The sequence below is a fragment of the Heloderma suspectum genome, chromosome 12 (assembly GCF_057233095.1).
Source record: "Heloderma suspectum isolate Gila_16-S chromosome 12, 16-S_ref, whole genome shotgun sequence".
In the NCBI taxonomy this organism is placed as follows: domain Eukaryota; kingdom Metazoa; phylum Chordata; class Lepidosauria; order Squamata; family Helodermatidae; genus Heloderma; species Heloderma suspectum.
In genome coordinates, this window is record NC_139469.1 from 15,827,160 (window position 1) to 15,839,794 (window position 12,635).

General features: G+C 44.1%; 1 protein-coding gene across 1 annotated transcript in view; it reads right to left on the minus strand.

The window, feature by feature from the left end:
• Positions 1-6,809: 6,809 nt before the first annotated feature.
• Positions 6,810-12,635, minus strand: part of VWA3A (von Willebrand factor A domain containing 3A) — a 67,590-nt gene continuing 61,764 nt past the window's right edge. The window contains 2 exon segments of the mRNA XM_084817870.1: positions 6,810-6,902; positions 11,539-11,599. Of these exon segments, the coding sequence (XP_084673996.1) occupies positions 6,810-6,902; positions 11,539-11,599 (154 nt within the window).

Consider the following 12,635-nt stretch of genomic DNA (forward strand, 5'->3'; position numbering starts at 1 on the left):
TCTCTCCTTTTCCTCAGAAATCTTCCCGGAATTTCTTTCATGACAATCTCTTTGCCCACCATCTTCAATTTAGTTTTATAGTATTTCTGGAGAATTGAATCCCTTGTAGTTTTCTTTACAAAATGGACAATAATATCTCTGGGTAGACCTTTTGTTCTGCATATGTCGAATTCAGTCTATATAAGCTTGATCTATTTCCACTTCCATGATTCTTTACTCCAAAAGGCTGCTATAGTCTTTACCAATTCCGTTCTGAGGTCAGATTCTGTGCTGCCATAACTTTCCGCAACTCCTCTAAAATGTGATGAGTGTTCCTTGTCTTTAAGCTCAAACCAAGCTAAGGCATCCTGCTCACATTCTAGCTCCATAGTTGCAATTTCTGCATTATTTTCCAGTACTTCCACTCTGTTTGTCATTATTTGAAATCCTTCTGTTCTTTGATTTAATGCATCATCTAATGTCTTAAATTCTTCTCTCAGTTCTTCCTTTGTGTCTTTAATCTCCTCCTTTACTTCCAATACTTGCCTTTCCATCCATTTTTCTATACGTTGTTCAAAGGTGCCCATACTTTGTTCTATGCGTAGTTCAAAAGCCTCCATCTTTTTGCTTATAGCATCTATAATATTCTGCATTTGTTCATCCAAGGCCATCTTTTGTATATCTTGCTTCTGCTCAGGTACCTCTTCCTTGCTTATAGATGTTGCTTTCACCGATAATTCCGTAGCTCCTGTCACAGTCTCTTTTAGGGAGCCTTTCCTGGATTTCGTATTTCTACTTAACTGTTCTGTAGGCATCTCCCAGGCATTCGCTCTACTATGAGTTGTTCTGATATCCTTTGCTGGTTTATCCAAATTCATAGCACTCATTCCATTATCTTCTTCATTACTTCCTTTATACATTAATCTATCTGGATATCCAGTAAGTTATTGATCCTCCAATGCCAAAAGAGATCTCTCTCAGTATCAAAAGGAGAAAAAGAAATAATAAAAAAAGAACATGAAAAGATTTTTCATAAGCTGTTAATTTTTTTTTAACATCCAACAGGTGTCAGCAATACTCCTTCTTTAGTCAGTTGATATTATTCCAGCCTATTCCAGGCTTTCTGCCAAAGATGTATTTATTTTGACTTTGACGCTTTCCCAAGGTCATGCAGAAGAAAAAAGCAACTGGACAAAAACATAGCTTTCAGCCATAATAATTCAAACATTAAAACCTTCAAACACTGATTTAAAGAAATAGAAAGGTAATTAGACTGTAATCCTTATTCAACTCTTTATTTTTTCTTCTTTTGAAAAGACCTCTTGAGCTAAATTCACTTTGTAAAAGTCTGCGACTCCTTGATTTTAATTCGGGTTAGATTTATACAACTGTCATACTTCCACTTTTTGCTGTGCAACTGGTGCTTGCTGGTAGTTTAAGTTTCCAAAAACTATCAAAGATTAGAGCATGCCCTCCTTATAGTCTCTTAATTAAGAGTTTCAAAACAGCGTTTCAGTAGGTGTTTATCTCTGGTGACTGACCTTAGTTTTGAGCCCCTTTGCATCCTCCACAAAGGCAGCTGTTCTTCTAAGATTTCATCTGGATGGTACTGCAGGCTTCCCTTTTATTTCCCAGGGGGGAAAAAGGTTTCTCAACCTTTTCACAGCTGTTTGAAAGAAGCGACCTGCAGAGCCCCGCAAGTCACTGCCAGAACGGCATGGCTCCTTACCAGAAGTCCCCATCACGCACTCTTGATGTGTACATTGACACCGAAAATATGCCTCATCTTACCTCACAATGAGGCCACCTTCATGGCATAGTTTTCTATCATGTGGATGCATCCACATGATCTCTATTTTAAAAAATGGGGGGGGGGGAGTTCCTGAGAAATTGTTCAATCTGCCCAGCATTATATTGCTTTTCTCACATACTGAAAATAACTTGAGCCAGTGTTGCTCCAAGGGTATGGGCAGATTTCTGTTTTGGAGCAGCCTTGTCCAAGTTGGTGCCCTCCAGTTGGGTTGGACTACAACTCCTATGAACCTACAGCAATTATGCTGGCTGGGACAATAGGAATTGTAGCCCCAAAGACATGCACAGCTTTTGATTGGTAGCTCTAGGAGTTACCATCTGGAAGCATTTAAAGGCTGGGTACACACAACACAACTAGCCAGAGTTTGGGTTGAGTGGGGGTTGCTACTGAACCATGGATTGTTGTTGAATTATGGAATGTTGTATTCAGTAGACCCAGCCGCGTTAACAAACCATGGTTTATTAACCATGAACAATCCATGAAGAAAACCCATGTTTGTTATTGGCTTGTGAACTGTGTGTTGTTTGTGGTTAACACATTGTGGTTTGTTATTATGGCTGTTATAACCCACACTCAACCTGTACTCTGGCTTGTCATTCAGACAGCACAATAACCCATATTCAAGGGCTGAATGTGGTTATCGTCGGACCGTGGGTTGTTGAAATGTAGGTTATCGATAACAAGCCATGGTTTGTTAACCATAAAAAACCCACAGTTCACAACCCAATAACAAACCATGGGTTCTCTTTATGGGTTGTTCATGGTTAACCCGACTGGGTTCACTAAACACAACAATCCATGATTCAACAACAACCCACAGTTCAATGACAACCCACGCTCAACCAGTACTGTGGTTTTTCATTCAGACAACACAATAACTCACATTCAAGGGCTGAGTATGGGTGGTCGTTGAATTGTGGGTTGTTGTTGAAATGTGGGTTATCATGTTGTCTGAACCCAGCCACAGTAACAAACCATAAGTACAAACAGCCCACACTTCACAACCCAACAACAAACCATGGCTTCTCTTCATGGATTGTTCATGGTTAACAAACCATGTTTGTTAGCATGGCTGGGTTCAGACAACATGATGACCCATGTTTCAGCAACAACCTATGGTTCAATGACAACCCACACTCAACTCATACTCAACCCTTGAATGTGAGTTATCATGTTATCTGAACCCAGTCATCATGTGAACCAGGTCAAAGGCTCCTTTTCATTACAGTGGCATTAATCTTTCACTTTTGACAATAAAAAGGATAATGGGTGCTTCCCAGTGGAGTGGTCCTAGCAATACCAAGGACAAGGCATTGTGTAGCTCTTGTGCCTTTTTCCTCCTTAAAGGATTTTCTACAGGAAGAAAAAAGAAAAAAGGAAGAAGCAGTGGGAAAGCAGAGGAGGATTATGAGTGGAAGACGCTGCTGTCCCCTGTAAAGTTTTGTGAATGAGGCAGGGCGATGGGACAAAAAAAAGCCTTGTTTGGAAGTACCCTAAAATGATGGTTTCTACACTGCCATTAGTCTATTAGCTCCCTCTCTATGGAACTCCCTGCCACTTGATGTCAGGCAGGCACATAATTTCATTTTATTTAACAAGCCTGACCAACCATGGTTTTATTGGCATAACTTGATGGTCAGGGCTTTAATTCTGTATTTTGTTTCTTTTTTTATTGTTCACTGGAAATTTTTTGGATGTAGAGCAGTATATAAATCTTGCAAATTAATAAATAAAACTGAAGAAGGTGTCAGGTGGATGTGCTGTGGATGGAGCAGCATCACCACGAAGAAGTCCATCTCCCTGGTGGCCACCCACCTCACGCTGATTTCGGGCAAGAGGAGAACAGGACTGCTGCATCCTAGAGGAAGCTGCCCTATGAGACAAACAGACTGTTCTTTCCCGAGCCTTACCGATCCAAGGCAGCAAAATGGTTCCGAGCTACCCACACAGTTGTCAGGCCAGAGGAGCATTTATCTTCAGGAGCTGGGGAAGAACCAGCGAAAGGCAGTAAGGCCGGGACCACTGGCTTCCCTCCAGCTTAGTTCATTTGTACCAGCTGCTCCTTCCTACACACACACACCTGTGATGTAGTCATTAGAGTGCTGGACTAGGGCCTGGGAAACCGGGGTTCTATAGTTGAGCCACCTGGCCATGAAGCCCACTTGGGTGACTTTGGGCCAGTCACCGACTCTCAGCCTAGCCTACCACACCAGGTTGCTGTGAGGATAAAATGGAGAGGAGGAGGGCCATGTAAGCTGCCTTGGGTTACTTCTTGCAATAGGGAAAAAAAGGTGGGATATAAATGTAATAAGAAACTTAAACATAATAAATAAAACAAAACCCTGGGGCTACATGCCTGACCAGGCCTGAGCACACTCATGAGGGAGGAACATTCCATGCTTAAGGGGACATCTTCATGACAACACCTATTGCAGATGCCCCAAAGGGCACCATAGGAAACTGGGGAAAGGACCAGTAGATTCTCCCTGTTTTCCCCATGGCAGTCTTAATCATGGCACATAAACGGTCTGAGGAAATGCCTGGCCAGGTTTCTGTGACAGACTTGATACATGCTACCTGTGATTCATGGCAGACCATCACAGCCTTAGCATCAGGCCAATATCCCCTTGTTCATTAGTCACTAACCATCAAACAAATATTAATTGCCATCCAGTTTATGATGAAATTAAAGCTCACCACCTTGGTGTTGTTTTCTGCGTTCACTGCCTCCAGGCTTTAGATTCAACACATGTTGAATCTACCCATGTGGGCTCATTGGACAATTGAAGTGCTTCTGAACCTGCCCCTTGGTATTCACTCACTCATTTAGCCTACACACACATACACACAGGCAAGAAAAAGTTTGTGAACCCTAATGATAATTACAGAAATTCCATGGTTTTACCATGATAGCCTTCATGAATCAAAACCAGTCCTTTTCTAAATATCCAGTACGGTTTATACAGTCAGGGCCAGAAATATTGGAACAAGGATAACTGTTTTGGCAGTTGGCCTCTGTACACCACCACATTGAAGTTGAAAGGAAACACACCCAGATGGGAGCGAAGTCAGGACTTTCAGCTGTAATTCAAGGGGTTGGACAAAAGTGGGGCACTAACCATTCAGGAAGGACAGCCAGTGGCACACACACACCCATCGTTGGTGGCTCACAAGTAATGGAACAAACCAACATCATTTCAAACTTAAGGATCGCCTTTAATACCTGGATGAAAATCCTTTGCAGTCAATGACTGCCTCAAGTCTGGAACCCAAGGACATGACCAAATGCTGAGTGTCCTCCCTCGAAATGCTTTGCCAGGCCTTCACTGCAGCTGCCTTCAGCTGCTGCTTGTTTGTGGGTCTTTCTGCCTTCAGTCTGTCTTCAGGAAGTGAAAAGCATGCTCTATTGGGTGGAGATCAGGTGACTGACATGGCTATTGAAGAACATCCCACTTCAGCTGCTGCTTGTTTGTGGGTCTTTCTGCCTTCAGTCTTGTCTTCAGGAAGTGAAAAGCATGCTCTATTGGGTGGAGATCAGGTGATTGACTTGGCTATTGAAGAACATCCCACACCTGTCACTTTTGAAAAGGGGGCATGGTTTTCCTTTCTGCTGTTATAGGATTGTTGCTTTCTCATAGCCCTGTCAAGGATCTAAGGTTTTAATGCAAATGTTGTAAGTTACTGTAATTGGTCCTGTAATTAACTCAATATAGAACCAGTTCTAATGGAAGTAATTTTTAAAAAAAATTCAAATGGTAACCAAAAACCAATTGAACACGGGGGAATTTCAGGGTGTTACCAGAAGCAAAGCGGTTTTATATATCTTTGCCTAGGTGGGTTACTTCTAAGTGGGTCGCTAGATTTTTTGGGGGTGGTCTTTTTCCGGTTGCCTTGTGCTTTCATAATGTGTGCCTGTTGTCCCCCAGAATGGAGAGAGAGGCAATTTCACTCTTTGAATATTCCTAGATGCTCTGACTTGGATGCTTTGACTTGCATTCCTGCACTGAGCAGGGGGTTGGACTCGATGGTCTTAAAGGCCCCTTCCAACCCTACTATTCTTTGATTCTATGATTCTAGATAGATCTTTTTCTCTCTACTGCAACTTTCTTCCCTAATGCTGTAAGGAAACAAACTTATCGCCTTTAGACAGCATCTGAGGGGCCCATAAAATAGTTCGGAGTCCCAGATCCAAGGCTGGATACTGCACTTCAAACTTGGAGCTGGGAATTGGAGCACCCCCTCCCCCCGCTAGCGCAGAAAGAACCACGCCAGCTGCCTCTCCGAGGTCAGGAATGCATCACTGGAGAGCAGGGAAAAGAGGTGTTTCGGTGGGTGGAGAGGGGAAGGACTGGGAGGCCAGGATATGAACTATCCTTCCCTCCCCCTCCGAGACTCCCAGACTAGATGGCCAAAAAGCCCGTCTAGCAAAAATGCAGAGTGGGAGGACAGTGAGGCAAAGATCGCCTCTGCCACTCCTCGCGCCCTACACAGGATAACTGTAAGCCTTCAAGTTCGGAGGCTTACAATCATCACAATAGGATTGCACTCTAAGTCTGCTCACCTCCTTAGAGGAGAAACTATTTCTCTTCTGAATTTCCCTTTTCATCTTTATTCTAGTTCTTCTCCTTTCTAAACTTGCACCTCTGGAACTATGCTTTTTAAAGGTCAGTTTTCTAAATAGGTTTATTTACTGTTTTTCTCTCTCAAACTTCTGTAGACGGCACTTAAGGATTTTTGAACACTTTTTAAACCATTGCTTGGAGATTCCTTTTAAACACTTTTTGGGAACTTTTTGCCTGGAAACCATCTAAGAAGCCTGAACTCTCCACGGGATTGGTAGATCGTATTTCTCTTATAGCTAGGAATTTAAAATGCTTAAGTTAGCTGGACCAGAGAGGGTGTTAAACCAAAGTATGCCTTAATTAATAAATGCAGTTAGTTTCTATATTGCATTAATTCTTTTATCATTGCCTTTATGGTAGTCACATTGTAACAGTTTCATTTCATTTATTATGCTTTAGTCATCCTTAGTCAGCCAGCTGAAGTCAGATAAAATCAAGAGATTGGCCAAGAAATGCAGGGTCGTTACTGGGAAGTCAGAAATGCCAAGCTGGGAACATGGCAAAAGCATTGGTTGAGAGGAAATCGAAGTCAAAAGCCGGGAGAATCAGCATTTGAAGTTCCAAAGGGAGCAGGCAATACATCTGAGACAGTTGTTGCAGTTGGCATCTCTTTCTTGGGCTGGGCAGACATTCCCTCTCCTCCTGCTCTGACTCTGAGCATCCCTGTGAAACATGAGAAGGGCCTGGCTCTTTGCTGGCAGTCTGACAGGTTCGTAACTTGGCGGTTCTCTCGGAGCCATCTTTGTTACTTGAGGCTCAGGTGGCCTCCGTGGCACTGAATGCTTTCTACCACCTTCAGTGCGTGGCCCAGCTATGCCCCTATCTGGATAGGGATAACCTGGCTTCAGTAGTTTATGCTCTGGTAACCTCCAAGTTACTGAGAAGTTATGTGGTGGAAAAGCAGGAAAGAAAAGCTCTTTGTGTAGAGTTCGGATCTCAATTCTTCAATGAAACCCAAAGTAGATACAGCAGAATAACAGCCTTGTGTAGAAAAGCTCACAAAGAGCTTTCCTATTTTTCCACTACATAAGCGCAGATGGCGCTGTGGTACTGTAGAATAACATTTAAACATGTGAAAAAATGCATTTTGTTTCATTTGCACAATACCGCATTTTCCCTGCTCTCAAAACTTCCTGTGAAAGTGCTCTTTAAAAACAGAAGGGAAACTGGAGGGTCATGTAATTGGCTAAAGAACCTGTAAACAACTGTGAGTAAAGAATGATGAGTGCACAAGAAATGCTTTGTGTAGATAAGCTCAAAATGCCTTACTCTGGTTTTCATTCATCATAACTCCTTAAGCCCTGCACCTCTTGTTCTGAAATTTTGCAGGGAACTTACCTAGGGGCTTCTCCATAGTGTACATCATGTTCATGCAAATTGCCCACAACATCACAGGGACAAGGGAGGAAATCCCTTTTTAAATACACCCCAAGGCTCCTCTTGCACAAACACCCCTGAACCTATTTGTCTGAAATTTGGCAAGCTTCATCTATTCAAAAGGGGCTACTTGACTTGAAAATTTTATTCAATTCTACCCCCAAACTACAACATTATAGGCATTTGTTGAGTTTTTCCATTCTAGTCCTCAGGGAGAAGCCTGCAACTTCGGAAAACAAACTGAAGCAAGGCTTCACCTCAGATCTGAAGTAGGTCTTGCATGAAACAAAGCACCTACCTATCCAAAAGACAGGGTTCTGGAGAAAGCAGTTTGTTATTATTATACAAATTAAGGCATGCACACACTTATTCCAAAGCCACTACTATCTCTGCCCCCAATTCAATGACCAATGGGTAGGCTTGGCACTCAGAAAAAAAGTGTAATATAGGGCTTTTCTACAGGAGGCTCTTAATCAGCTGCATCTACTCTCAGTTTTATTGCAGAATTGAGATCTGAGCACTACACAAGGAGCGTTTCCTTTCCTGCTTTTCTGCTATATAACCTCTAGGTGGCACTGTAGTATAGCAGAATAGTGCCAAAAAACACACAGAAAAGCACTTTCTTTTACTTTCAGAAATAATACCCCATTTTCCTTGCTCTACCCCCCCCCCAATGCTGTTTACAAACAAAAGCAAAACTGGAGGGTCATGTTGTCATCTAAAGAACCCATGAACAACTGTAAATAAGGAAGGACAAGCGCACAATAAATGCCTCATGTAGAGAAGCTCATAGAGAAACTGGATGTTTGGGTGTTGCATGACACTATCACTGCAAAGATTTTACAGCTCTCATTTACAAAGCACTTACACAGGCAGTATTTTTTTTGATATTTAATAAAAAACATAACTTTAGGAGATATCAAATTATACAGGCTCCTTCTAATACAGAACACACAATCGACATCGTAAACTACCTGGTTCTTGTCGCCTAATGCTTAGAGAATATATTGCATCAAGGACTTTATACTATTTCCAGGACTACGAAGAGAATATTAGTTTCAGGTGAGAAATGGTAGGATCTTCTCATTATTTCTGTGGTGAGAGAAATAAGGGTAGGAGGAAGCCGAGTGGGGACTCATCATATGAAGTAGTCAAGTTCCATATAAACACTAGTTAAACCACTCTTCACAAAGTGGACAATTGGCAAACGGTATAGCTGGTTTCCATGGTGACTCTTCAGCACAGGTTGAAGGTCCATTTCAGAAAACTCGGCTTAGATTTAAACTGAAGAGGTGCACGTATATCACCAACTGTGGATGGGAGTTGTAGGCCCAAATATTTGAAGGGCCGCAAATTGCTCACCCCTGGCCTAGGGAGATGACAGGCAGCATCTCAGTTTGGCAGAATAGCCTGGAAGTGACCCCATTGCCTCAATATTTTGCCCCGCTTCTTGAGCTACAGAGAAACCAGTCACATCCACAATCAAGCAGATCCTTGGAAGTGTGTTTCCTCAAAAAGAAGAAAAACGATTCCTGCACACTGTGCCAAATGCGCCCTGGATCATGGCCATGCTTGTACCGGCACGCCTTACCTGAAGGTTGAATCAGTCATGCATCTGCTACTTTGGGGAGTCACTTGTGCTGCCCCATTTGGGATGGCACAAACGTTTGAGGGAAACATAAAAATGCATGCGCACGTGTGCTCGCACGCACAGAGCTGTCCAAAAGATCTTCAAAGCACATTCGTCTTCAAAGCACATTCGTTTTCATTCTAGGATTTGTGTGTGCATGAAGAAATGTACCGCCACACCTCAGATACTGTTCCTGCAAGCCTCCTCTGCCATCTCAGTGCTCTGTAAAAAAAAATAAAAAAATGATGGGGATAACATCACTTAATCAGGGAGCCAGCATGGTGTAGTGGCTAGAGCGTTGGACTGGAACTGGAGAGACCTGGGTTCTAGTCCCCACTGAGCCGTGAAGCTCACTAGGAGACTTTGGGTCAGTCACTGGGCCTGTTCAGACATGCACAGGGGGAGGGTGGTTAGGGGTGTGTGTGTTAAGGTAACTGCGATGCACGCACCCGTCACACGCCTCTGTAGTCACTCTAACCACCCTCCTGCCACCGCTGCTGGTGATCCCCGCGGCCCTCATGCCGTGAAAACGTGTGCAGCAACCGCTCCACTCATCGCAATGTGTCAACGACAACAGAGGAAGACCACGCCAGCTAGAGCATTGCTGAAAGTGCCGGACGCTCTAGGCCACTGTCTCTATGGTCACAGCCTGTACGCCACCCAAAGCCCATTTTAACCACCGGGGAGCACGACACATGTAACAGTAAGCTACCCTGGGGCCCCTAAATCCTGCTGCTGGGGGGTGGTTAGCTGGGGTGGTTCTGGAACCATGGTTAGCAGGTTTTGCTCCCCCCACCTGACATGCTAAGCCACTGTGGTTTGCGCAAATTCCTTAACCATCATGGCTTAGTGTTACTTCTGAATAGGCCCGCTGGCTCTTAGCCAGGGCCGAGGTCAAAGGTAGGCATGGTCAGGCACCTACCAAGGGCCCATACCCCAGCAGGGGCCTATTGACAAGGGTACCCTGGAGTCGCTCCTCCTTTTTACCATTGCAACCTGCTTGTTCACCTGCTTCTCACTCTGGCCCAGACAGTAACGAAAAGAAGGTGCAGCAGATGCCAGGGCCTGCTTGCTCAACGGCTCTGCCTGTCGAGCAAGCAAGTCACAGCAATGAGGAGAAAGAGGATGAGAAGCAGTGTTGGTGGGAAGGGAGGCTCACTGAGCGAGGGGGCTCACTTAAGGTGTCTTGCCCAAGGGCCCTCAAAAACCTGAAGCCAGCATGGCTTTCAGCCTAGCCTGCCTCACAGGGTTCTTGTGGGGATAAAATGGAGAGGAGGAGGATGTGCGCTGCCTTGGGCTCCTTGGAGGAAAGGCGGGATATAAATGCAACAAGCAAGTAAGCAAATAAATAATAAAAGATAGTCATGTCTTTATTTAAAATATTTATTTCCAGCCTTTCCAAATCTGATAAGTGGCTTCTGTAAAGATCTAGAACCAAATACAAAATATCTGTAGGGTTCCAAATCAAGTTTTCAATGGACCCGTCCTTTTGAAAGGACCATATCGCTCAGTGGTAGGGCACCTGCTTTGCACGCAGTGCATCCCAGTTTCAACCCCAGGCATCGCCAGGTAAAAAGGGTCAGGGAGCAGGTGATGGGAGGACCTCTGCTAGACACCCTGGTGTGAAAAGTAATGACAGTGTGCCTGACCTTTTGCCTTTGTCTGTTGATAGTTACAGCTCCTTTAAGAGAAACCAAGCAGAACTTTGGGGAAAGGAGGGGAAAAACAGATTACAGGACAGTTAGGTTATAGCTGTCAGTGAGTGTGGCAGACCTCTGTTGGCCCTGGCTGAGTTTGAGATCATTTCCAGCACTAAAAGCGTACATCTACATCTCCCTAGTCTGGAGTGTAACATGGCAGAATCCTCTGTTTAAAGTCTGGTCTGAGTTAATGCAGCTTGGCCTGAATCTACTTCCAGGGAGTTCTTGCAATGACAAATACCCTTTGCCACTTCCGATCTGTCCAAATAAACAGCACTAAATGAAGCTCTTTGCAGATTCACACATGTCTGATGAATCCTTGAACCTCTTCAAAGTCTGAGTATACTTGGCAACCATGTCTGAAAAATGCATACTTATTTTGTTTCAGAAGATCTAAAAAAAAACCAAACATCCTACCTGGAGGCAGCTGCATTAGGAGGAATGGTCTTTTTGATTTAATTTTTGTTCTAATAGTGATCTAGTAAAAGAAAAAAAAATGAGGCAAAAAATATTATTAGGATTCTTTTCACATCACACCAAGACTGCCAGAGGTACAGCATTTTTTCCTCTTCCCTACCCATCCCTTTTTCCTTGTGTAGTAAAAATGTAACCTAAAAGCCATTGTATGTGTCTTAAGCAGCACGTAGTACTGTAAGAGCTGCGCATGCCTGGAATGAGCAGACAGTAACCCTAAGATAAGGTTGCTAAGCAAACCGCTGGCAACCAATCAAAAGTAACACGCTGGCTGAGGAATGCAGGCTAAGTGATAAAACTGTAGCGCGGGGGTTGCCCAGGGTCGACTCTGCTTTTGAGCGTGAGCTCCTTTGTCGAACTGTTTGCAAACAATAAAATCGAGTTGGACCCAGCCTGAAGTTGACTCTCCTCTTTGGGGCAAATTTGGACTAGCCTCCTGGGGGTGAAACTAGCATTTTGTGCAACAAACTGGCGAGCTAGCCAGGAGTCCCTTGGACCACCCTGGGGTCAAACGACAGAACCGGCAAAGGTGCCTGTGGGGCGCGCCGGACTGCCTTTGAGGTCTGCCACGACACCAGAGAACGGGGGTCGGGACACCCAGGAGGTTAAAGGCGTGGACTCCATTGATTGAGTCAACCAGGCTGAACGGGTCTGAAGAGACGGCACTAGGGTGTTGGGCAGAGTAAGTACTTGATTTCCCTTCTGTCTTTCTGTTTGAGTTGCCTTCGGAGCGTCTGAGGTTTGTCAGACTCTGTGTAAACGTCTGAGGTTTGTCAGACTCCGTGTAAGTGTCGGAGGTTTGTCAGGCTCTGTGTATGGTTTCAAATAGAGGTAGGCACAATGGGGGCGGGTAGCTCCCGTTTAGAAAGCTCTGCCACTCCCTTGGGATGCATGCTAAAGAACTTTAGCAAAGTCAAGCGTCTGAGGTTTGTCAGACTCCGTGTACTAAGATGTCGAAAGGCAAGCTGGTTACACTCTGTCAATTGGAATGGCCAGCATTTGGAATTAGTTGGCCAGACATAGGATCCTTTGGTGTAAAT